The sequence below is a fragment of the Tubulanus polymorphus genome, chromosome 6 (genome assembly GCF_964204645.1).
Source record: "Tubulanus polymorphus chromosome 6, tnTubPoly1.2, whole genome shotgun sequence".
NCBI classification, from domain to species: domain Eukaryota; kingdom Metazoa; phylum Nemertea; class Palaeonemertea; order Tubulaniformes; family Tubulanidae; genus Tubulanus; species Tubulanus polymorphus.
The window spans coordinates 7,853,656-7,881,528 of NC_134030.1; the positions used below are offsets into that span (position 1 = coordinate 7,853,656).

At 38.8% G+C, this 27,873-nt stretch overlaps 1 protein-coding gene across 2 annotated transcripts; it reads left to right on the plus strand.

The window, feature by feature from the left end:
• Positions 1-2,154: 2,154 nt before the first annotated feature.
• Positions 2,155-26,914, plus strand: LOC141906735 (uncharacterized). 2 transcript variants are annotated; one of them, XM_074796042.1, is made up of 28 exons: positions 2,155-2,277; positions 2,429-2,508; positions 6,167-6,277; positions 6,390-6,463; positions 6,806-6,898; positions 7,949-8,071; positions 8,286-8,384; positions 8,767-8,889; positions 9,056-9,178; positions 9,339-9,461; positions 13,595-13,717; positions 13,845-13,970; positions 14,274-14,396; positions 14,481-14,603; positions 14,695-14,817; positions 15,573-15,695; positions 15,769-15,888; positions 18,609-18,731; positions 18,819-18,941; positions 19,022-19,147; positions 19,307-20,546; positions 20,647-20,770; positions 20,862-21,018; positions 21,099-24,932; positions 25,048-25,158; positions 25,370-25,401; positions 25,477-25,540; positions 25,994-26,914. In XM_074796042.1, the coding sequence occupies exons 2-28, from the start codon at positions 2,438-2,440 to the stop codon at positions 26,149-26,151; spliced, it is 7,893 nt and encodes a 2,630-aa protein (XP_074652143.1). In that variant the 5' UTR covers positions 2,155-2,277; positions 2,429-2,437; the 3' UTR covers positions 26,152-26,914. The 2 variants fall into 2 exon arrangements, with proteins under 2 accessions (XP_074652143.1, XP_074652144.1); XM_074796043.1 differs by having other exon boundaries at positions 26,003-26,914.
• Positions 26,915-27,873: the final 959 nt, after the last annotated feature.

Sequence of the window (27,873 nt, forward strand, 5' to 3'; positions counted from 1 at the left end):
GTTCGTCGCACAATTAATGAAAACATTTAATGACGAGTCCAACACAAAATTCCCACATATCATTGAATGTTCAAATTGAAGGAAACCACACCGAGGAATAAAATGGAACATGCGGTCTATTGATGCGAGGACTGTAAAGGAAGTTGTAGATTCATCGCCAGTCGCCGCTGTGTCCGGCCGAGTGAATTAAAATGTTTCTTTCGAATTCATTTTCAAGAAATCATTACTCCAAACGTAGCTATATTTACCACACATATTTCGTCAAATGGTACAAGTTCATAAAATTGTAGGCACGAAATAAAAAGCATTGCATGGCTACGTTTTAGTCAAAAAAAGTTCGAGTTTTGGCTCCGTAATCTCCCATAGGAAATGAGATCCTAAAGCAGTGATATGTGGCCCTTCCGGATAGTTCTCGTGGAAAGAAATTATGGCCAGCTACAAAATGCAGAAAAACATTAATTGAAAACCGATAAAGAAATAAATTTTGTTTTTCATACCAGACTCGCAACTTATTTTGCAGAATGCGGATTAAATTTTCATCTTTTTGTGACTACCGACGTCTAACTTCAGCAACGGACTTTTTGCGCGTTGCCAATTTCACAAAAACTGAAAATTCAAACGATTGAATTTATGTGTTAATACCAGTTTATTTTACGTCTTAATCAGTTGGATAGCAGGCACAGAGTGTATGATAATTAGTTACAGTATACACAGAATAGAATCGAATATTATACTACTTGATTACTTATACTTCATCAGATCGTAACTGAGATTGTCCTACAATGACTTTTCTTTAACTACATACTTAATACAAAGGCCTATTTCTACAAACAAATAATCATTAGCTGTCATTTTAGATTAAATACCTAATCTATAAAAATTGACTCTCAGTACCTAATTTACGTAATACATAAAGGTCTGATATCTCAGCTAAGCCTAGGTACACATTTATGCCAAAACATATGTAAAATTTAACTATGAAAAATTGAGGTAACTCACCTGAAAATTCAAACGATTGAATTTATGTGTTAATACCAGTTTATTTTACGTCTTAATCAGTTGGATAGCAGGCACAGAGTGATCAAATCTGTGATGCCAAAAACCAAGTTGATTAAGACACTCCCATCAAGGAATTAGTGACCACAACTTCTAGCGATTGGTTCATCCAAATCTTAGTGACATATTAAGACACTAATTACCTGATGAGAGCTAAACTAGTTGCGAGGGCAGGTTAGTTGAGAATTGTTTATATTGCTATTACATCACTTATTCAAAAATAGTGCCAGTTCGCTGGGCAGACAAAATACTCACTAAACAAGACAGCCTACTTGAGCTGCCAAAACGGTATCCGGGTAAAAGTGACAAAGACTAAGGGTTAGATCCATTAATGGACATAGGAAAAATCTACAAATATGTTTTCTTAGCTACAAATGACCTGGCAAAATATTGATTACAATATTTAAACATAAAAACACAATCCGCAGTTCCAGATAAAAATACTCCTTGCTAAATAACTATTTAAGGGGTTACTTTTTCAATCCCTTAGCCAGGTTACCTCTGCTGAAAAAGCGTAAGTTCCTTCGTACGTCTTGGACTATCTCAGCGAGATTCGGAAGGAGCAGTCTCATGCACGGCTTGCTTCTAAGTACTCAAGCAACTCCAATTTTTTTTCCATCAATATTTGCTGTTTTGATGAACGTTTGACTCACATCTTTTGATTTGGGCTTTGGGATGATCTCGGCTTGTCTTTTTGGTGTGCTTGGTGAGGTCACACGAGAGGTCCCGATCATAACCTCGTAACAGCGAACTAGGATACAACGATTTATCGGATATAAAAAATATAGATTTTTTCCACAACACAATTTGAATGACTTAATACTGGATGTAACCAACTATAGGTTATAACGGGCGGATTTTCTGGTCCCATGAAGTTCGCTGTCTAGGTTCCACCGTATAGTAAATAACAAAATACCTCACGAAATATCTCTCCTATTGCAAAAGAAAACACATTGGAACAATGCGCATTCAAATAGTATAAAAAAAGTATCACTAGGCACATACCCCAGGACTGGGTTTTCCGAGTTCGGTAATGACTCGTTTCAATAGCGCTTTATCATATAGGATTTGAATATCATTATTTGTCGACAGTTTAGTTGTAAACTGGATACAAACCAGTTCGGCAGATTGAAAAATAACATATCATAAATAGCTGCGAAATAAATTCGGCAAATGCCAAAATCGAAAAAGCCGAATTAAAAGAAATAGGGAAAAGAAATTGTAAGTATTTCTTCAACTTTCCTAAGTTTGTATAATGTCCTTCTAGGCAATATTGCTTACGATTTTGCCTCTGTCTATTCTACAAACACTGGTAAGATTATTGATTTCATTCGCAAAATTCTAATGCTGGAATGAATGTATTTTCTATTAGAAAGATAATATGAAGATCGGTGAGTTTCTCATCCTCAATACCGTAGTACTTACCGGACTCGACATACATTTAGTTTCAAGGTAGGTAAGAATTCCTTTGAATAAGAACGAATTTTCTGCTGTGAAAATAAAGTGAAACTAGATTATATGGATATAGTCGTGGTCAAGATAAAGATTTTGATGAAATGTTCCGCAAGCCCTGTAATAAAATCTAAGTTCTTTTCGTAAACTAGCCAAGTGTATTTTCTTATTTTCATGGGTTGCTCTCAAGATCTTACTAGTTAAGAAACACGATAACATTCGTTTAAGACACCGTACATAAGTTGCTGAAAATTATATTTATTATTCGTTTTCGCGTAGTAGAAAAACGAATCCTTTCGTTTTTGCTACTTTTGCACCCTAGCGAAAAACGAACTTTTCGCAAAAAAAACGTAAATTGATTCAGAGATTCGCTTTTGCTATATTATTTTTCCTTTTTTGAACCATAAATTTCATTTTTTGCGCGGCATAAACGAAAGTTCGTCTTTGCTATAAGGGCGCAGAAACGAAGCTTCTGTTGTAGCGCTATAAGTTTCGTTTTGCGTTTTTCCATGATCGAGGTCATACGAAAAATAATTCACGAGGCCCTCATCAACCGCGATACTTATCAGCCTCCATAATTGGCGCTTTTCCGAAATTCCATTTAATCATATTCAGTCAAATGTAAAATTGAATTCAAGCTTATTCCGAAATTTCGCCAATGATTGCGACTGAAGGCAAGATCCGAAGTATATATTCATGGAAACTGTATGTGTAACAAAAAAAAAAATAATCATCCTGCAATATATTCCTGTTACGATTTAAACATCCCGAAGCAAATATTTGAATGACGTCTTCAACAAAAGTTATATTTTTCAATTGCGATTCTCAAAAATTATGATCATATTTGGTCGTAATTTTGAATTTTGGATTACAATTCAGCACAAATGTGTGACGTGCATCATTTTCATACATAGATTTGACAAAAACAGCTTTTGCTAACTGTGTTATTCCAATCAAAGATATTAGCCGCGATCACACGAAGACGATTTGGCCCGAGCCAAATTTGGCCCGTGCCTAATTAGAGAGCGCGTTCACACGCAAACCATTCACTCGATACTAAACAATGCTCAAAGCGAAGCGGGTCATTTCCGGTACGAGTTGCTATTCAAACGCAATCATTTGTCTCGTGCTAAAATCTGGCTCGGGCCTGGTCCGACGTTTTTGGTTGGGCCAAATTTGGTCCGGGCCAAATAGTCCCGGGCCCGTTTGGCACGCGTGTGAACAATTGTCCCGAACCAAAAACGCTCGTGGGATCGCGGCTGTTGGTGACAAACATTGCTTTCATTCACCAGACATACTGCGTAGTTCATGTTATATATTTCTATTGTGCAATGTTGTTGTCTATATGCATTACTCAGACGCTCAGACGACTGTACCGTTCAAAATACTTCCCGCTTCCAGCTGCGAACATTCATCCGTTCATTGGAAAACCGACGGAAATTATTTTGTTATTGGAAAATAATACAAGACTACTTTTTACCCCTCAGGGTGCGGAGGGACATTGTCTAGAATACTTGTTCCTATACCATGGGCCAAATTCGGTTTTCGTATTTAGTCGACTAGTGGTCGGAACCAATAATCGAATGCGCTTTATTTCCGAACTATTTCTGGAATATAGTTCCGACTAACTGGACATTCGCTTTTACTTAGTTCGACTTTAGGCGACTAACTCCGATAACCGAACATCGGTTTTCGTAACTAGTCGAATAATGGTCGGAACTAATAACCAAACGCACTATGGGTCAGTCATAACGTATTTCACAGTGTCGGCCATCTTGGAAATGGGTCAGAACTATAGAGACCGTGCTCAATCCCGTAGTCGACCATTTCCGGACCATAGTTCCGACTAACGGACATTCGGTTTCGTTTAGTTCGATTATAGTCGACTAACTCCGATAACCGAAGTTCGCCCAGGGTGCAATTTTCATATATGGTGTAGGGTAAAAGCTTAAGAATCCTCTTGATGTTTGTGTTAATCGCATTCAAAATGGCTGACTGGTGGCCATATTGGATCCTAAAAATTGCACTTTTCCCACTCTAAAGGGTGCAAAGTCGTGGTCAAGATTGAGATTTTAATGGCATACCATGATAAAATCCCATAGCCCGTACTGTGATAAACGCGGAAAATTCGTTTCCTGATTTTTCTAAAATCGTTTCTACATTTTCACATTTTGTCGATGTTTTATTAGCGACTTCAGTTAAAGTTTAAGTAACTCAGTGACTGTAACTGCCAAACGAAGAAATTCCGTTTTTGGTAGTTAAATGAGGGCGCCAGAATGCCAGAACGCCGATACGAAAAAACCCTCAAATTCTTTCTAAAAACCCGTTTTGGCGAGCCACCAAAAGAAAGAAAAAGACGAACTTTCCGTTTTGGCTCGCCAAAAACAAAGAACTTTCTTTATGGCACAACGAAAGTTTGTTTTGGCACTTAAACGGAAAAATCTTTGTTTTGGCCCGCCAAAACAGAATTTCAGAGAAAATTCGACATGTTTTTTCGTTTTGGCGTTCTGATTTGCATACCAGGAACTTTACATTATGGAAGCCACCATAAATAACATACAGTGCGTAACCGAAAACGAAACGTCAACATTTTGTTTTTGCTCTATGCCTTTTTCGTTTTTTGCGCAATGAATTTTGTTTTGCGCACTAGCAAAAACCAACTTTCATTTTTGCTCTATTAATTCTCGCTTTTGCTACTGCACAAAAACGAAAATCATAGAGCAAAACAAATTGGTTTTTGCGCCACGAATTTTCGCTAGAAGATTTTTCATATTATATAATTTTTCCTTTCTGCACCGTAAATTTCATTTTTGGAAACTTAAGTTTTTGTTTTCTACTCGACCAAATAATGCACGTGGCCCTTATTTTAAAATTCCAATTAATCATACTAGCTGGTTTTGATTCGATTTTATTTGAAAAATGGATGTGTTTCAAAAAATATTAATCATCTTGCTATACAGCAAGATAACATTATATTTGACAGATTTTGCTATCATTTCAGTCAAAGATATTGGTGGCAAACATTGTCTTCATTCACCAGCCAATTTTGTCCATAGCAAGCCATAAAATTTAGTTCTTGTTCATTTCTGTTGCGCATTTCATTCCATGTTTGTTCGTTCGTTTGGCTTTTGTTTGGCTTTCCCAAGACTATTGAATTATTCATTTAACCTCACGACGGGACGGCCTTTGATGTGTTGTCTGCCCACTGTAAGCAGCCGTCAGGACTCGAACCCACCTGTCACTCGGGACTGATAGTGGACGCAGCAACACCTGAGCTACCGAGGCCGCTTACGAAATGTCCAGATATCTAGACTTCTATAGACTTATATCTAGACTATATATAGACTTCTTGTTATTCATTTTCATTGCGCAATTCTATTGTCTACATGCATTACTCAGACGACTGTGGCGTTCAAAATACTTCCTGCTTTCTGGTTCGAGGATTCTTCGGTTCACAAAGTGCAAACTTATTGCCTGACTTCCGAAACTGGAAAGGATGTGCCACCACCTGAGCAATCGAAGCTGAATCGCGAACCGCTTTTATTTTGCGTCGCAAAAATGTTGAAGAGCAACTTTGCGAATCAAGCAAATACCTAGCGTTTAGATATCTTGACATTGCTTTGATGTTAACCTCAAAACAACTACAAAATATTTTCAGCGGGTTTTTCGGTAACAGATGCTCGTTCGCCTGTCCGCAGGCCTATCAGGTGCGGGAGAGATACACGAAAAGTTGTGGCTTATTTGGCTGGGCACGTTGCACAAGATACAGGTATACGCAAACTGTAGTCTTTCACAGTCACAGTCAACATGTTCATTTACTTTGATATTAAATCGTAAAATCTTTAACTTCCTTTTATAATTTCAACAATGGTTTTTTGCAGAATGGTAACTCGCTATCGTTCATCCACCTGTTATAAATGCTGTGCCGGTTGGGCTGGTAGTCGTTGCTATACACGTAAGCTTCAGCTGCGATCACACGAGCATATTTGGCCCGGGCCGAAAATGGCCTGGAACAACTGCTCACATGGGTGCCAAATGGGCCCGAAAACGTCGGACCAGGCCGAGTCAAATCTTAGCACGGTACAAATGATATTGCGTTTAAATTGCAACTGATTAGTAACCAGTGAGTAGTGCACGCGTGAACGCGCCCTCTAATTAGACATGGGCCAAATTTCACTCCGGCCTGACCCGTGCCAATTTGGTCTCCGTGTGATCGCGACTCTTCCATTTATTTCAATTGAGCATCAATTTCATAGAATTTTCATTTATGCGTAATGTGTCTGAACGCAATTTTCAGCCCTCTGCCCGCAAGGATGTCAAGGACGTGGTTCGTGTAGTCAACCTGGAGTTTGTGCTTGTCATGCGGGATATTCATCGCCGCGTTGTAATGGTAAGATCTTGTAACCTTTTTTCACCTTTCACAGTGTATTTTCTAATCGATTAAAGATGATTATTGGATGGACTTGGGCCTGCATTGTTATCCATTTTAACATAGCTGTCTTTTGACAGAACAAAGATATAGTGAAATTTTAAAGACACCTCAATGGACTGCCTTGATAGTTTGTGCATACATGTATACCCTACACGAATTTGCAGTCCAGGCGAACTTCAGTTTTCGTAGTTAGTCGGTTAGGTGTTCGGAGCTAAGAAACGAATACACGGTCGGTCGAAGGGCATTTCACAGCTATCATGGAACTAGGTCCGAACTACTCAATCCCGTGGTTGACTATTTCCAAACCATAATTCTGACTAAATGAAATTCGCCCTAAAAACTGGCCCAGTAGGATTAAATCAACGCTTTTAACATATTTTTGAACCCGAATGAAATTTCGAAGACATTTTTAATCAATTATTTTGAGCTTTCATACATTGTACCTCCTCCCCAGGATCCATCAGCGAAAGAAAATTTGTTCATTTTTCTATGGCCTTTATTTTGCCCTTTGGTAATTTTGGCTTGAATTCCAAAACCTGTAGCTTCCTTATAGTATGCCTTGTCATTGACTTTTGGAAGGCATCTTTAACATATCAGCCAAGTTCATTGGTTATAGTATAGTCACCAAAGGGCGTTGAATAGCAAAACAACTCAATATTTCCATATCATGGGTTCTATGATCATAATTCATGCCATTTTTACTCAAAGCCTCACAATGTATCAATAAAAGATGCATCCTCGTTTATGTATTTTTGATGATATTCGAAAAAGAGATAATACAAAATGATAAATCAGCGTCAAACTATGGGTAGCTTATCAACTTGGGCCAATTTACGTTGGTTTTGCCCTTCTTATCAAACATTCGTTCATTGAATAATTTGTTTTTCATCATCAGCAACACGTCGGACGAATTGGAGGGCTGGGAAGGCCAATAGGTGTCCGGCTCATTTTGCAACTTTCTGGGTTTTCGAAATCCGATTTCGTTGTTTGTTATTTTTCATTTCTTAGACATAAACGAATGCGCACGAAATAACGGTGGCTGTCAACATCGATGCGTCAACACTATCGGTAGCTTCTACTGTCAATGTCACTTCGGATTTCAACTGAACTATGACAGACGATCTTGTACACGTAAGTATACATTCGTTTGAATAATCAAATTGGTATCTTCTTGAAAGAGCATTCTTACTCTTCCATAACTTGCTTTCCGGCGTACTCCGAAAAACGATAAACTATCTGCTCCCATACTGAATGAAGAATTCGGTCTCATTTGTCATGTACTTCTTAGACGGTTTTTGACAGTGTTTTGTTAAGCCTATCAGCAATACCTATCCATCTTTTGTAGCGGTGTGTTTTTCATCGACGATATGTCCAAACGGCGGAAAATGCCTGAAACCAAATTACTGCTCTTGTCGAGTTGGATTCAGCCAACCAAGATGTGAAGGTAAAAGAATTATCAGTTTTCGACACGAATCTTATTAGGCCAGACAAAATATACCTTTGTTTCTCATCAGCCCATCTTGGAAAAGTGAAGAGGGTGGCAGGTTTTACTTTTTCCTCCCTTTAAAAAAGAGGGGAGTAAAAAAGCATTTTTCTATAATTCCAATAATTCTCACTTGCCAGAATAAGATTTGAGTAGGATCGCGAGGGTGGAAAAGAGAGGAAAACGGATTTCTGGAGGCGGGATGCACAATTTTATTTCTATTTTCTACTTATTTGGACGCGCGCGGAAAATTAAACTGGGGAGAATCAAGCTATTTCATTAATGGCCCTACGCTTTGCATGTCTGTATTGAAGATTTCTACATTTTTTTCTCCACTTCGTAGATATCAACGAATGTTCAACAAATAACGGTGGATGTCAGCATGCTTGTATCAACAACCGCGGCTCGTTTAAATGCGCTTGTAAACCAGGCTATCTTCTGCAGTCAGACGGCAAAACATGCATCGGTACGAGTTAACTGATACATCAAACTCGGAACTTATCATTCAACCTCAAATTTAAATAAATAGTTAAACACACAAATATTCCACAGTCGATGGAAATTACATTTTACGTTACAATTAGATATAATGATCCTTATGAAAACACGGTGTTTATAATTTTTGTTATCAGATATAAACGAATGTGACTCGTACAATGGAAGATGCAACCATATTTGCACAAACACGCCTGGTAGTTTCGAGTGCTCGTGCAATTCCGGGTTCCAACTCGACACAGACAAACGAACTTGTCTGGGTACGTATCATCTCGGGGACCCGCAATGATCTTTTCCTCCTATCGCGTCGATTCTGCCAATGATCGCACACGTTTTGAAATACAATAATCAAGTGTTTTAGAACTAATTTCTCGAACCAAATATCATTCGGTTATCTTCTTCCTTGATTGATTGATGTAGATATTGATGACTGTCTGGCCGATAACGGAAACTGCGCGCAAATCTGCAACAACAGCATCGGGTCGTACTCGTGTCAGTGTCGAGATGGATATACATTAGACCCGGATGGAACAGGTTGTACAGGTAAATATCGACTCGGTGCACCGGTGGTGTCCTGTTGAGAAACGAATATATTTTTCAAGACCACGAAAAACATTTTGTCCCACGAAAGGTTATTTCGTTCCCACGAAAAACATTTCCTTCGAACGAAAAAGATTTTATCCATATTTATTTTCCACTGTGTCACCTCCGGGGCTCCGTAACTCTTGATGACATCAGTGTTGAAAAAGATACTCAGATACCGACACTATGGTGGCTGATAAGTGCCATAAAAATATTTCCAGAGAAAAAATAATTTCGTCATGAAAAATAATTTTCCATCGAAAAATATTCGTGAGTGAAAATAATTTCGTCATGATACGGAAGCCCCTAGGTGACATACGAGAAAACTTTTTCACAATTTCGACTTTCGAAATTCGACATAACAAGTCGAATTTCGTGTTAATTAAGTCAAATTTCGAGTTAATTAAGTTGAATTTCGAGTTTTATTTTCATGTCGAATTTCGACTTATTAAGTCGAAATTCGACTTGATTAACACGAAATTCGACTTATTAAGTCGAAATTCGACTTATTATGTCGAAATTCGACTTAATTAACACGAAATTCGACTTATTATGTCGAAATTCGACTTATTAAGTCGAAATTCGACTTATTAAGTCGAAATTCGACTTATTATGTCGAAATTCGACTTAATAAGTCGAAATTATGAAAAAAATTATCTCATATGTCACCTAGGGGCTTCCGTAGATTGAACATACTACAGCAAAAAATTCAAAATGCGGGCAGCGAATTTATTTTTCACAAGTGACCCGCGCATGCGCAGTAATGAAACCCGCGGCTATTGGATGATCCCAATCTTGATTGTCGATAGAAAATGGCGACTTTTTAAAAAGTCGTTCTATAGAGAGTCCAGAAAACGTAATTCGTAATGTCGTTTCAGGGCTTCCATAGTCCACAGCGTAAGTTTATGTTTATAGAGTCCAAAGGGTCGGAGTTAGGTTAGGTTTAGAGTAGGCTTAGGTTTAGGGCGAGGGTTTTAAGGGGAAAAACAATAGGTAAATGTAAAACATGTAAATATAGTTAAAAGTTGCTTAGCCGATACTCAAGCAGTGCGAGAATGTCAAATCCCATTTTTGATATCAACATCGCATTTTCTAAGACGCCTTAAACAGATTGAAAAACTGATAAAGATAATTATCATAAGAACTATTTTGAGATTTCCTGCAAACATATTAATTGATGAGAAGTGAACTATTGTTCCGTTGATTCCTCGATGAAATAGAGCAGTATTCTATGCTGTTTCGATGGATGCATTCTGAATTCTAATTTGAAGTGCATTACTTATTGCTGTCACAGAACTAGACGTTTTTAGAAATTATTATTTTGGTTGACCTGACCTATGCATCAGTAGGCCTTCGTAGCTGGGTTTTATTTTTATTAAGGTAATGATGGGCAATTTATCATCGATTTTCAGTTCAACTCATGCAGTGAATCCAACGGTGAATCTAAACAATAGTTGACAATTGTTATACAATTTGACTTATAAAAAGTTTTATTTTTGATGCAGTAATTGTTTATTTCTTTAAGTACGGTTATGTGTTTTTCTTTCGAGTATAGGTTCAGTTTTTTCATTCCATGTGGGTTTATCATTGTTATTGTTTACGTCTGGCGAAAGATATGGTCTCTAGTGAAAAATAAATTCGCCACGGGGGATACCGCACGGCCCTCACACATGAATCAGGGTACTTGGGTAGAGCTTTGGTTTTGATCCTAAAATGTCGTGACGAGTCCTCCTAGTGACCTAATGTTAGGTAGGGTGAGATGGTGGTGCTGTCATCGAATCCATGTGAACACAAATTAGGGCCAAAAATATCATAAATTTTGTACTGTCAAAATCAAAATTAGGGCTCTTGATTTTGATTCCTCCTCAGACCTCCATCATCATCCTGTCATCTAGAAATAAATATTTTTGGTCAATGTAATGGACTCCGCAGATCAATAACAAGAAAATTAATTCTAATAAATTATTTGACGCCTGCGAAAAAATGTAGAATTTTTGGGATAAGCTAATGTGGAATTGCAAATTTGAAATCGAAGTTTTGAAAAATTTGGGGAATTATGAGATTTGGCGATTGGGTATGTGATACGGAGGTGTTCTCGACTGAGTAGTGGTTTTCTATTGAGAATTGTCAATAATTGATAACTTGCGACCGACTTCATTCACTTTTGCCTCTAAACTGGTCTGCGCAACTCCATTGCCTCCATGGTTGAGGAAAAGGCTCGTCTGATGTCTGCGATCTACGGAGCCGTGTGTGGCCTAGCCAGCCGGCCCGGTTCCGGTTTAGCAGTAACTCGATAATGTCATTAAAAAAACTTGTTTATGTTATTCTGTATGAATTACGCATGTGTTTTGTATGTTGTATTTTCTTATTTTAAAATTTGTAACTTTTTTGACTTTGGGAATTTTATAGGTAACAAGGATCAATAAAGAATTGAATTGAATTGCCACCTAATACACATGCCACATGCCATCAGAGGACGCGGAGCCGTATGTGAGAGCTTTGCTATTATAAATTGCTAATCTCATGAAATCTGCATACCCCTTATATCGAACATATTTTCTGTAACATTTGAATATTGAAATTATATGTTTACACATTTTTATATTGACGGCTTGTAGCCGCCGATGAAATTCACGCCGGCCTTACACAGATCGTAGATAGCTTCGTCATTCCACCAGCATTCCCATGTCAGGGTCTTTCAGACTTCCAAATCGTGTATACATCCGCCATTTTGACCGAATAATCCGATTTACTTATCATTTCGATTTTTGTCTGCCGCTTCTGATATAATCATACATCCATTACTATTACAATACGTCTTCTAATGATATTCAATGCAATATAACATTTCGGCGTTCAAATAGAGCTCATTATATAATCACAGAAAGACATTCTACATCTTTGTCAATAATATTTTTCCAAATAGCTTGTAGCTGTACACATAGACCTGTTACGTTTTGCACATCGTTTAACGGTTGTCGCTTGTAAAATGACGCTGAATTGTTAACATTGTTGGCGCTATTGCACTTTCGTACCCCCCTCCCAAAAATGTTTATTTCAGCATATTTATTGTCAGGGAGGTCTAGGGATTCAAAATCAGTAACTTTTGACCCAAAAAACTTACTTTTACTTGGTTAAATTTAGATATTTTGGGCCCTAAAGCGCGTGTAAAATCGCCGATTCGCGACGTCAACAACGCCATATTGGATGTCAATCAAAGTTTCTAACCGTCTACTGAAATGTCATGATATTAAAACTTTGCCAAAAAACCATGTTTTCATACATAACCATCTCTTAGAATGACGTGTATGTTTGCATTATTTTCATACTTAGCTATTGATCTAAAGATGTTCTGATGAAGAAAAGTTATATGCCCAAAAACGAAATTCTGCCAATTCAATTCAATTAAATTTATTGGGATACATTTATTCAGATGTTTTTAGGTGGTAATTAGTGCGGAAACATGCCCGACCCGTCGGTTTGAATCGAGGAAATCGGCCCCAAATTATCAGAATTTTGGCTAGGAAAAAATTAATTCTTTTTGTCAAAAGTAATGTATTTTGACTCTACAGACCTCCCAACATTGTTTAGGTTTCATAATGGTAACGTTTTATAAGGCGTCAAAAAAGAGCCAAAATAACGTATACAAGGTCCCGTTCAACACACTACATACATAACGGTACAAACACTGCTGCGCCCGAAGTTGTATCGCAATCAATGTAAAGCGCGTGAAAGCGGGAAAATCTAAAATTATTTTTACACCAAAGATTTATGTAGACATAGGAAAATATTTCTGAGATGGAAATATTTTACTCACAAAACATATTTTGAAGGCGATTCATTTTTCACACCGAAATTATATTCACTCACGAAATATATATTTTTCGATGGAAAATTACTTTTCTTGACGAAATTACTTTTTGTCTGGAAATATTTGTTTGCCCCTTATCATCCACCATACGACACCGCTTATATGGGAATATGAGATTTAGGTATAATTGAACATACCTCATTATGTAATTTTCTCCATCCATGATTGTGAAAACTATATCCCTGCATAAATTTCGTTTTAAATGAATATCCGTGTTCGATAGATATCGTCGAATGTTTAGTGCAAAACGGCGGATGTTCCAATACGTGTGTTAATACAAACGGATCTTACCACTGCGTTTGTCCAAGCGGCTTCAAGTTAGATGAAACTGGACGCGTATGTCAGGGTGAGTATACGAACCATTTTACTTTCAGAATCACATATGGATCTGGATATCTTAGAATTCGATTTAAACTTTATATTCATAATGATCAAAACTGATTTTTTATCTCTGTGAATAATGCATTTTTCAGATATCGATGAGTGTAAAGAATTAAACGGAGGTTGTGCACACGACTGTCGTAATTCTATCGGTTCATACTCGTGTCATTGTCGCACTGGATACCGTCTGAATGATGTTGACAGAAGATCGTGCGATGGTAGGTGTCAAAATGTGTTTTCCTCAGTTTTCTCATAACCGTCAAGATGAAGTGAACTTCCTTTTTTGCATTGAAATGTAGTGTAGTAGTATAGTATACATTGATGAGGGGGCTTCACTAGCCCTTGCATCACGGGAAAATTTAGAGCTGGTAAGTCTACGAATAAGCATGTTTTCTACGGATAAACTACCGGATAGAAAACTTCCTTTTTTGCATATTCTTATTGTCGCTTTCGCAATCATATCCGATTTATATCCATCTGCGTGTGTAATGACGTATTTCCATCAATTGAATACCTCCTAGATATCGACGAATGCGCTACGGAAAACGGAGGGTGTAATCAAACCTGCACAAACAGTCGCGGGTCTTACACTTGTTCCTGTAACGAAGGATATATCCTAAGAGACGACCGTACGACATGTGCAGGTACAAATTCATTTATGCATTGATGATACCTATTCATACTATCAACACATAAAATAACTTTAAACTTAAACTAATTTTCGTTAGATATAGACGAATGCAAAGTGTTCAACGGTGGCTGTGAACAAATTTGCAAAAACCTACACGGCTCTTTCGTTTGTCAATGTCAGCCTGAATTCATCCTTAGCGTAGACAAACATACTTGTGTTGGTAAGTCGGTCTGAAAATTTTTAAGTCAATATGATCAAGATGACCTAAGTATCTTAATCTTCACGTGGCATTTCATCTCAAATCTTTTTAGAAATGGATTTTTGCGCTGATAATAACGGTGGATGTCAACATACCTGCACCCGCATTGGTGGTGGGCGTACGTGTTCCTGTAATGTAGGCTACGAGCTGCAACCTGATGCCAAAACATGTTTAGGTAAGAACATTAGTCATTAACTTCGTCGTCCGTCTGCCCATATGTTCGATCGTCTGTGCGTCTGCCCATAGATGGAATCCAGTTATTTTGGAATGTTTTGAAGACGCTTAATGGATTTCTTCGATTGTGGTTTATACATGCATCTAGCCTAGAAACATCAGCCCAAAGGTTGGCTCGGTTAGAATCAAGTTTCAAGATTAATAGTCACCGACATCCGTACTTTAAAGCATTTTTTTCAGGGGGAAGTTTTGAAGACGTTAAAATCGATTATCTTGATCTTTCTAATGTTTGTATCCTCCAGGTCCGACCGATATAAGAAAAATGGTCGTTTAGACATGGTAGTCCCGTGACCTTTTTGTGTCACTTTGAACGGAATTCTGAGACTTTTTCCATCAATCGATTATCACGCAATCTTAGTGTCATTAGTCCTCAATCGTAGATAGGGAAATTTTTTATTAAGAAAATTATCTCCAGGTTTTCTACACATTTTTTGATAATTGTTAGCAATGTCACATTGATACATTTTCTGACAATGAATTGGGGGGTCATCCAGTTTTGGTGGTTGTATATGGTCACCAGAGGACATTGAATTGTGAAATATCTTAGTATTTCCCTATTATTTTGGTAGCTATGCATACTGTTAACGTAGTTTCCTTGGACCCATAGTTTTCTAGGTCGTAAAGATTCTTTCCCTTTCAATTTCGTTTACAACCTCTTGCTATCTAAAATAACGTCTATTCTTGTACATGTACCAGACAAGAACGAATGTCTAGAAGGAAATGGCGGTTGTTCTGACATATGCATTAACAAAGACGGCTCATATCAATGCCAATGTAAAAAAGGTTTTACTCTTGATGATGACCAGAGGACATGTAAAGGTATGTATTTCTCTCAATCATAATCACTGCGACGTTTATCGCCGACTTACCTGGTTAAATACGTTGGTTACAGATCTCTACGAATGTTTGACTGGTAATGGTGGTTGCACCCAGCAGTGTGAAAATACAGTAGGTTCGTTCAAATGCAGCTGTCGCAAAGGTTTCCGGTTGATCGGAACATCTGATTGTGAAGGTAAATGAACTTACTAATTAGGGTTTTCTGTTACATCACAGAAAACCCTATTGAGATTCGCGTGTTTCTTATTATTATTATTTTATGTCACACTATTTTCACTAAAAGACCTAAGGCTTTGTTACCTTGCCGCTGTTGTCGATACAATCCGTATGATATCGTTCAGCTCACTGAGATCTACAAATACTCCGCGTTTTTTTTTTCACGAATCATTACAAAAGCACTGTTGGGCCGTAAATATCGAAAATTTAGCCCCATTCAATGGGGCAACATGTTTTTCGAGTCGTCATCCCGATATCAACCCGCAGGCCGATTGTCACTTCGATTATCAATTCAAGTATAAATGAACTAATTTATTGCCGCAGACTTCACATTCAGCCGCGGTCTGCAAACATTAATTTTAACAATAGCCCATTTTCCTCATCAAATCATATTACAGATACACAGGAAATGTACTACTTTAGATTTTAAAAACCTGTCGAGTCGTAAACATCGACGAATCGGCGTGTGTCACTACATCGTCGTTCCGGGGATCAGCTGCGAGTTTCTCCTCATCATGAGAATCTAATCGAGTACAAATTGATTTATTACTACCAGTGGTTTGGCTGCGGGTTTCAAGCAGTTAGTTTAAATTAACCGTGTATTTACTAAGATAAATCTTTAGTGTACCGGGGAGTCGTAGGCCTAAACTAAACATACCGAAGAGATATAGCAGAGAAAAGCTGTTGTGTCGACGAGGTATCAAAATAAAAGAATATATTACTTTATTCGCACGCGGGCTTCAACCTCTATATCAATACCATCAATACTCTATATTTCCTACAGTACATACCGATCATTGTCAAATGCACAATATAACACGTATATAACATATATGCAACAAGTATATAACACACTCCTATCCGTATGCTGGACTCACACTTGACTTCGCTGTGGGGGAAAGGAGATCGTTCGCTGTGTCGCTTGAAGTGTTTATCGAGTTTTACGCGACCTTAAGGCTTTAGGCCTACCGGTACTGACCTTAACTGTCTCAAACAAACACAGTATAATTGTTGCGTTTATTAACGGACTCATTGGATTGAACTTCAAAACAAAATTTACGATATTTAGGAGGGTTGTCATTCGATAGGCCTACGACCAATCTGTCCGCATGTTAGGCCTTCGCATATACATAGGCCTACATGCATGTTAATTAGTGATTAACTGGTTCTGACTTGCAACGATCAATCACAATTATCAATTTTATTGCCAAAAATGACGATTTTTTTGAAAATTTCGTCTGAGCAGACAGCTTTATAAGCCAGACTTTTCATTTGAGTTTTTTCATCATAAATGAAACTGGTATTTCATTAATTCCTAATGACTTAAGCCGGGCATAGGTCGGCCTTGCGACGGCTTGTGACTCACTGTGACGCCATTCACTGCGACCGCCAGCAACGATTGTGTCACAACGACTCATCGACCTACGCTCTCTTGCGACGGTTTGCGACTGTCAGCAACGCCAGTCACAAGGAGTCGCACGTGTTCTACTTTCTGCGACGCTACGACTGTCACAACCGACCTACGCGCTCTTGCTTTGGCAGAAACTAGTCGCACACTGTCGCTGACAATCGTATCGCAACCGACCTGCACCGAAACTTGCGATGCAACCCGAGGATCGCATCGCGTCGCAAGGCCGACCTACGTCCGGCTTTAAGTTACTGCGGAGCCCCATAAATATCTTTTTTTGTTCAAAAGTCCTTTCGCTTGAAAATTCTTTCGTCGGAACAAAATTCATTTCGTTCGAACCAATAATATTCTGTTCGATTGAACCAATTTGAAAAAATCGTTTGAACAAAGTTGAAGAAACTTTTTTTCGTCCGAAAGGTTTTTCGTGGGAACAATCGTTCGATCGAGCAGAATCGTTTTAATTTGAACAGAACATTAAGTTTTTCGTTTGAACAAGTATATTGTAAAAAGTTTTTTTCTCCGAACCAAAAGTATTAAGCATTTCGTTCAATCAAACAGAATTGTTTTCATTCAAACATTCGTTCGAAAAAAATTGTTTTCGCTCAACCAAATTTTTTTGCCGGGACAAAAAGTTTTTCATTTCAACAATAACATAGCTTTTTATTCGAACACATTATTTGTCAGAATGAAGAATGTTTTGGTTCAAACAAAAAGCGTATTGTTCAATCAAACAGAATTGTTTTCATTCGAACACGATTTTCTTGTCGGAACATTACATTTTTTGGTCAAACAGCGTGTTAAGGTCGTTTTGGAAATTTACTCAGTCTGGTATATTTTGGATTACTGTGTATGTCATTTGTCAGGACATTAAACAGAAGACGACTTAGGATACTACCTTGCGTGACTCCACTAGTTAGACCGACTTATTCCAAGATGAGGCGTTCCGTTGATTTCGGCCACAAGTTTTCGTTCAGAGATAACTTCTGAGCCATTTGAGCGACCTATCATTGATACTGTTTCCTAATAGCCTGTTTAGTAATGGCTGATGTTTAGTAATGGCAAATGCTTTGTCGAAATCGACCGTTGAACAGGATTCTAAGACTGTGCAGAATACCCAATATCGCTGCTTTGCAGCTATATTTTGTATTGTATCTATAGTAGGGTTATGTAGATTGAGACGTGTAACTATTCTGTGAGAAATTCCGGCCTTAACCTTCACAACGCATTAGAAATTAAATTCTGCGCTAAGTGCTTTTGATTTTTCCACTCAGATATAAATGAATGTCTCGTCAATCTGGGTTCGTGTGAAGAACAGTGCACGAATACGGTGGGAAGTTATATTTGTAGTTGTTCCGGAAATAAGATACTCGATTCAAACGGCAGAACCTGTTCAGGTTAGAAAGATTCAATCTATTCTGATTGACCATTCATCCTTTATTGATGGCGTCTTGACGTAGCAATAAACATGACATTCATTACAGATGAAGATGCTTGCGATGGAGTCACTGTGTGCCAGCATAGGTGTATTTCCGAACATGGAAAATGGCGCTGCGATTGCAATAAAGGTTACCAACTCAATAGTGCTGACCAAAAATCATGTTCCGGTAAGACATTTCCGATAGCCCATGAATAGATATTAATACGAATCTTCAGAAATTCGTTGAAAATTCTTTTTGTTTTGAAGACATAAATGAATGCGCGACCAACAATGGGAACTGCAGTGAACTTTGTATAAACGAACCTGGCAGCTTTACATGTGACTGTAACATAGCTGGACATGTACTTAATTCCGATAAACGAACATGCAAAGGCAAGACATTCCTTAAAGACACATTCAATTCTCATCGATTTGCTTTAGAGGTTTCTAAGGGCTTATTCGTTTACTTGTGCAATGTATTTGTATCGTTCCCTCTAGCTCACATTCCATGAATCTAAAATATCTATATTGCAATATTTTTAAATGTTTCAGATCCTTGTGATCCAAATCCCTGTCTTCATAAAGGCGTATGCACCATTGCTGCAGGTACATTTGATTGTAGCTGCTCGACTGGTTTCACTGGTAATACATGTCACCGAGGCTTGGTGACTGTAGATATGCCTGATGTTGTAAACAGTGATACTCCAAGTCAAATAATCGTCTACGCTAAGCCGAAAAATGAATTAATCATTAGACCTGTTGGAAAGAATCTGATTTTCTCGCCAATTGAGGTCGTTATTAAATATCCCAAAACCTCGGCCATATTCAATGTCATATCAAAGGCGCAAGGGAGGCATCGGGTGGATTTTATTCTATCCGGAATAGACTCGCCGATATTTGGACTAGCTCCTGGGTTAGGAGAGCTGGTCCTTCTTGCAGGTGATGTTTTCACTCGCTTACAACTACCGAGAAAAACTCTACCCAAGGGGTGCTTTAAGATCGACATAGCAAAGTGTCCAGATGGCACGAATAAACTGACATTTTCCCTGTCCTCAAGTTCACCGTGGTATCGTCTGAAATCGAATTCCAACGTATTGTTTACATTCGGGATCGTGTTTGCCGAAAGTGGAAAGTTAGCGATACCGGTATCATTAATCGGTCTACTGGTAGACGAATCGGACAACGGATTCAAGATGGCATTTGTGAGCTCCAACCTGAAAGCAGATGATGGCCAGAAAGTATTAGGAGATAGGGAGAACTGCTTAGAGATTCCGCTATCTTCGAAGGATATTCGCGAGCTCATGTACAGCAACGCGTTTGCTCGACAGTATTTGCTGTCGCTGTACGAACAGCTGCCAGCTTGGATACGTCTGACAGAGAAAGAAATGCCTCTTTTGACGTTCGCTGACATGAAAGCAGACCTCATGCTCGGCAAAGACACACAGAAGCTGTTATCTTGTCAAGGAGCCCCAATCCACGATGATCGCTACTACAGCATTTTCCAATTCCAATCTGGTGCTTCGATGTCCATTCTGAACAAAACAGTGAACCTGTTTTCACCACTAAAAGGCAAGAAATTTTGTCTTATCGTCGACATATGCAAAGATGCCGCCCGCACCGTGGTACTAATGCTTCCACCAGGATCGCGTGATATCTTAGACGGCCTTGATATAACTAACGGATTGAAAATCAAGGTCAAAGGAATTGGCATCAGTCTTACAAGAGACCTAGCGGTGCGACTTCAATCTAAGAGTGTTCGAGTTTGGACCGGTAATGAAATTATTCCTTATCCGTAAGTTCCTTATCATTTTCCTTATCCGTGATTAATGTGATCAGTCTCATTAATAATAATTTCAATACAATCATAAAACTATTTCTATGCAAACCTGCAGTGTTGATCCATCTGCTAGTCTTTGGTTGGCCGGAGAATTCATCTATCACAGAAATGAGTCCTTTACGCGAATCGCAGCGAATGCCGACAGCCAATTTTTCGCCGTGGTGCCATCGCCTAAAAAAGTAAGTAAAATTTCGTTCTCTCTTTACATACATAAGATGAAACATTCTATTCGATTTATATTGCATGTTATTAATTCGCGTTCTTCTGTAGCTCCTGACGCACGTGTTTTTACAAGAATGGCACAGCTATCTAAAACTCGACGCCGTTCTCAACGTGACTCTGAATTTCGAACTGTTTCAAAATCCTCGCTCGCTGCATTTCCCATCAGCTGCTGTACTCGACTCATCAATGTACGCCTCGATCGGTGGTATGTAGAATGAGACGAGACTGATGATTAAAAGTGAGACGTTTACTGAATGGTCGATGAATATTGTACCTCTGTTTCAGGGCTGCATGAAAGAAAGATGTGCGCCCCCAGAGCCAATCCTTCGGGCATTTTCTTCGCCATGGAACTTGAAGTGAACCCCTTCAGTTTCATTCCAGTCATCGGGGAGTTTGCCGTCACCAATCGCCACATCGCCTATGCATTTTTAACGTACGATCCTCGTAATGCAATACTGACAGCAAAACCGATCAACATAGGCCGCGATATCCTCGATCTGAAGACAAGAGCATCGCGTATAGCGAAGTCCATTAAAGACCACGCCAAACAACTGGTGGCTGAAGCGACCGCTGCTGGAAAACAGTTCTACGACAAATTTGAGAACCATGTCGATATGCTAGAGGCAAATCTATCGAAAATGGTGGAAGAAATCAGTTTTTTCAATCTGCCTAAGCTTAGTGATGCACTTGCCTTAATCCGTCAATTTGTGAAGGACGTGGAGTTATCGTTTGAACATTTCACGGATGCACTTAAGATGCCGATCAAAACGGCTATAGAAGGTGTCATCAATTCGATCAAATGGGAAGTAGCAGACGTTAAGTACAAAGTTGAAATGTTGCAGAGGAGAATCATGCAGCAGGTGACTGATGTGATGAACAAAAAGTCTGGCTGGGGTTTGAAATATCGAACAACGATTGAAGTGTTCAGTATTGAATTTGGGGCGGTGGACTTAGAAGTGGTATACTCGACGAATTTTCTCGGTGAATGCAGCCGTTACAAAAGAGTCTACGAGCTTCTGAAAGGTGAACCAGCACTACGAGGTCTCGCCATATTCCACGTTAAAAAACAGATATATTGGTGGCTAAGTGTAAATTTTGGTGGCGGTTTTGAATTGGCTATGGGAACTGAAAGTAAAAATTTCATCATCCGTATCACCGCTTGTTTGAAGATTTTTCAAGTGATCACTTCCGAAGTCGACGTGTACATCAGTAAGGCTGGGATAACCACTGGCTTAGAGTTGAGAGTATGGGATCTGTTTCGAGTTCGGTTGATCATCAATTCTACCGTAGATGTTCCATGGAAGAAAATGAATGTGAGAGCTGAAGTCTGGTTTTTGCCCGGTGGCGACAACTCTTTCGAAGGAAGTCTTTCTGAGGCGATCATTAATGTAGCTAAAAGGATTGGAAATGAAGCTAACAAGAGACTGACACAAGCGCAGGAAATTTTTGACATTGCCGATGCGAAGTTGTCCAAAGCAGAGAATTGGCTCGATGAGAAAAAAGCCGAAATGAACAAAGCGAAGAAAGTATTCGATTACGCTGTCAAAAAATTAAAACAACTTGAAAAGAAAGTGGATGATCTGAAGCGACCGTTTGAGAAAGTCGTTGCCGATCTTGGTCGTGCACAGGATCAAGTCGATAGGCTCTGTCGAATCAGGATTTGCGAACAGATTTGTATTCCTGGATTTAAATGCCGTATAAAATGCATCAGGGTCAATATATTTTGGGTATCTGTTAACTTATGTTTCCCGATTTGTTCTCTTACTAGTTGCATGTTCAGCATTCCCAATCCTGTGTGTTTAATAGCTAATGCACTGTGCAGTCTGGTCCGGATTGCAGCATACCTCGCTCTTGAAGTGGCAAAACTTATTGTTCGTGGAGTTCTACTTGCAATGGATGTTGCTAAGGCTGCTGTGCGCGTGGCTGCTTTTGTCGTAGACAAGTCCAAAATTATTGTAGACTTAGCTAAACTTCCTTTAGATTTGGCAGGGATTGCACTTAAGGCAGCTAGAGTTGTGTTAAAAGCAAGCAAGGAATCTCTAGGCTTTGTAAAATTGCTTGTCAAAGGTGCCATAAATCTGTTTACGTTCGTTATCAGGAATTTGCCGGTTGACATGAAAAAATGTGGGTTCTCTGCTCAATTATCCATCGAGGACCAGTATGTGTTCGACATTTCGTGTGAGTTGAATATTTTCTATACCGGATGGCATACGGCGAGGTTTCGTATCAATTTCCGGAATCCATTCGCGACCATTTGGGAGGTTGCGCGTGAAATGGTAAAGGCCCTCGTAAACCTTTTTAGATTTGGAAAACGTCGCAAACGCGATTTGTTATTTGAGGCAAACATGCAGATGAATCGGTTCCGTCGCAGCGTTGAAGATGATTCAGGTTTTGAAGATCTATTGACGAATAAAACATTATCGTTTACTGATACTGTATTTGATGAGGAATCAGCTGGTAATATAAGAGCGGAGGATTTGAAGGCGACGGATTTACGTATTGCTTATTTCAGAAAAAGATGTAAACAAGTTACTGAGGTCGACTTGTTCCTTACATCAGTGGTTTCTATCCTGAACGGAATCGCAAAAGAGATTTTTACTGATGTAGAGAATTCGAAAAACGCTTCAAAACGGGCAGCGTCAACGCAGCAACCGACCCAGGAAGATAGTTTTGAATCACTGGGTATCAACACGACAGAAGCGATAGAAAAATTCAATATGACACGCGAACAACTTGATGCTATGCTGCAAGAGGCTTTGAAAACTGAAGAATTAGAGGCAACTAAAAATATATCGGACTTAGCCGAATCTGCAACAGATGATGTTTCATACCAATTGGATAACTTTCCTTTACTAGATTCGTGGAAAGCAGAAATGGAAAACGTGACCAGTGATCAGTATTCGACATCCGTGTGCAAAGGATTCGCCGATTGTGTCTTGGTGAAATTTGGAGAACTGTACGATATATATTCTGGAATTGATTCGCGGTTGAAAGATGGAGCAGACCAGGCAAAACTTATCATTCCAGAAGTAGAAGAAATGGTCCTACAGTTGTTGAATACAAATCAGAGCATGACAGTTACTGAAATATACAACTCAACATCAAAGATCATCGAGTTACTGGATAAGCTGAGAGCTACAAATCCATTTTGTGTGGAACCTCCGCAGATCAAGGTATCTCCTCGTTCTAAGGAAGTTCTTGAGGGTGCAACTTTAGTGTTGAGTTGTCGTGCTTCAGACGGTATTGTCTGGCTCAAAGATGGTACCGTTCTTAATACAACTGCTGATGACCTGCGTATAGAAAATGCAAGTATGGAAGACGCCGGTAATTATCAATGCCAAACTGGTAATATCGTAGCAAATATCACTTCAGTTGTTGCTGCTGTTACCGTAGAAAATCCACCGGCTATAACTAGACAACCTCTGGTGTCAGTTTCTGTTCCCGAAGGGTTCGAACCTGCAGTAAAACTGGATTGCGGTGTAACCGGCATACCAAAACCTGTGATAAAATGGTGCACTTCGAATAAAGAAGGCATTGATGGTCGTTGTTTTGAAGCAACTGGTGAATTGGTCTTACGTAAGCCTTCGCCCAAGGATTCCGGTATGTACTGGTGTGAAGCCCGGAACATTCACGGCAATGTTACTTCAAGAAGATCGACGGTATTAGTGCGAAAAATACAGTTAGGGTCTCCAGCTGTCAGGATGATGGTCGGATACTTCTTGAAGACGTCAACAGCAAGGCAGAAACGACCATTGACCGACGAGCAAATATTGCACCACGCTTTCGCTACGTCGATTATCAACAACGTAGCCGTGCCAGGCGTCGAACTAGAATTACTAAACAACAACCTTACGATGAGCTTCCAACTCATTAAGCCAATTCTGGGTCTGATCGACAACTCGGTACCCTACGCTAATCTGTCCAGAACATTCGATAACGCGCGCATGTCGATATATTTTGCCATTGACAACTTCAGAAAAGCTGTAGAAAATGAAGACGTGACAGCTACGTTTCCACAGAAGACATACGTAGCTGATCGTAGCACACTCGTCATGTCTGACGTATGGACGTACTGCCGGGCAGGATATGAACAAAGCAACCATCAAGTGTACCTCTGCGGTAGGCTTCGATATGATCGTTATGTTCTTCTTATTCATCCATTATTGCTACGTTTTTAATGAAACCTCACTTATATAAGTAAAATATTTGAAGTGTTTCACAATTCAATTTGCAGAGGCCTGCCCCATCGGGCAGTATCGCACAGATGAATTACCAACATGTAGAAATTGTCCCAATGGTACTACCACTCAAGAACAAGCGTCGCCCTCATTAACATCGTGTCAAGGTACCGTGCCATAGTGAAACGTGGTCGTCAAAGGTTTTGATGCGGCTTTTTAAAGAACAGGAAAAGATAAAATTCAAGAAAAATTACACATCGATGTCCGTTAGTTAACAGTGAAGATATGTTGTTGTGATAAACATCTATTTCCAAGTGGCCTGCCTATTTACTCTTATGATCTAAGAACTGTTTGTACATAGTATGTATATTTTTTCAGATCCCAGTAAGATATGCTGTCAAAATAGATCGGTATGTAACTCTTCTTCGAAATATTTTTTTTCTTCAGACGCATAGATTATCACATACTTCTTTATTCCTTCATAGGATTTTAAGCTCCACATTGGCGTTGGTTTAGGATTTGGATTGTTGTTCGTGATAACTATTGTTGGTAAGACACCTCATGCATTGTCATTGAGATTGCTTCGTTATTATCAAAATTATCAGGGGCGGTTCGAGGATTATTTGCGGATCAACACATGATGGGCATCTTTTTCCGTCAATAGATTTTATTTTAAGTTTCTTGAAATAGACCATGGCCCTTTATTTCATGAATGAGTTTTAATACAATACAAGAAACATTATGGATACCCGAACAATGTGAGCCCCGCTGACGTGAAGCCAAAAAAGGAGTTGAGAGGAGGGTCATGGAACACATCCTTCTGATTAAAGACCTAGTTGTTTTTTTTCTCGAGATTTCTGAGATGCCCCTTAAGCATTTAGGTAGATATCTTGTCAACATTTTGGTGAGAAACTCAGAGGGGCCCATTCGCCTTGAATCCACCCATGTCTTAACTAAGAAACCACACAGGATGCTATGCAAAGACTGTTAAGTGTATTTCAGGAACTGTAGCGTATTTACTGAGAAGACATCACGAAAAAGCTCGAACTACAACGGAAATAAAACAAGAACGGAGTGTTATAAACAACCCTGCGTACGAATCAACAGACTCTGAACTTACCGAATCAAGAACCACTGACTTGCAGAACGATAATCCATGAGTAACTCAAGATATATTGTCATGAGGTTACGGATGCGATCCATAGCGATAAACAGTTGATAAACTCGTTGTTTAATGAACAAGAACGATAAGTTTATAACATATCTACAGAGAAAATTGGAAAAAATTCATTCATGGAAACACAGACGTTTCTGATATCACTTGTTAATGATTTCGGCACTTGTTATACACATCGATAGCAAGTAAACCTTCCCCAACACAACAGCCCAATACTAACCCTTGGTGCCAGGTTTATATATAGAAATGCATGCATGTTTTGCTTCAATGATTTGCAGTGCTGTGGTTTCCGTCGACTGAGTGAAGGATCATCATCAGATATTATGAATCGCAGAAGACCTACCTACCATTCCACATTCAGCAGATACATATATAAATTCCAGAGTATTTTATTCTTCAATTCAACTGTGTTCTTCAATTTGTTCTGTGTGTTTTAAATAAAAAATCCAGTTATCAATTCGAACATTATTCGCAATGATCACTATATACCGCACCGTTTTATTCGTATATGTATAATTCAAGAAAAAGGATTTGATCTTGAGGAGTAGATTGCACTTATCATTCAAATCTTAAAGATCTTTAATCTTTAAGTCCAGTTAAATGTTCGTATATTATTTGAAATTACACCATATCACTATACCATATGACAGGTTTTTATCATTTTTACGAGAATATTTTATTTTCTGTTCTATATTCATTAGAAATCGTGTGATATTTTAGTAAATATATAGTATTTTTAGTATCGAAAGCGATATGATTGTTTATTAGTATAGATTTAATTTCACGCCATCCTGGCCATTTCACGTTTCCTTCATTTACGCTGAACATTTTAGGCAACCACATTGCGACGGTTCCATGTAAAAAAATTAACGTATCCAGGAATATTCTTTCCAAGTCCATCCAAACACCCCTCTAAATTCACTGACCGCTTCACTATCTGGTGTTCATGGCAACAGAGGCAACACTGTAGAAATGGAAAAAAGGTGCTAAATGGGTGCACGATAAAGGATCATCTTTTTTGGAATACGTATATTAATCATATTTTTATTAGACATGAAATACTCAAGAACGCAGGATTTCTAAAAAAACCCAATAATAATTAATCACCTTTCTGAAACCAGAGTGAATCCAGCTTGGCCAGACCTGTGACATGCAGCGTCCTTCGCACTTTTTAACTGCCACTGTACCAAAACAACTGACCGGAATTTCGACGCCGTTTTGTAGATGCATTATTTTCGGTACTGAGATCTCGGTGTCCATCAATAGACAGGATCTACGTTCACGAGACGCTAGTACCACTCCTACTAACAACACCGACATTGAGCAGACGATTAGCTGAGATACTTATGTCATCTTGGATTCTGTAAAATCTAGTTTTCATCAGTTTAAAGCGGCACACGAGAATGCAAAAATAATATTTACGAATACAGTTTGTGTATCCGTTAAGAATTGCGATATCGAATGAAAATTATTGAAATAAGTGGATAACAAGTTGAATTTAAAAGAAAATGCTGTGAAATATAGAAGCTCTCCACCCGCACGCCTATTGTTAAAATGTGTGACATTCATTGCGCCATCAAATTGGTTAGTTTCTATTTCAGTTAGTCACTCAGGCTTGACGGCCAGCATGACACAATAACACATTGTCTATTGATGGTGAGTTAGTTTTCGTCTTCGTAAAATGTTCAAACCCAAGAGTTTTGAA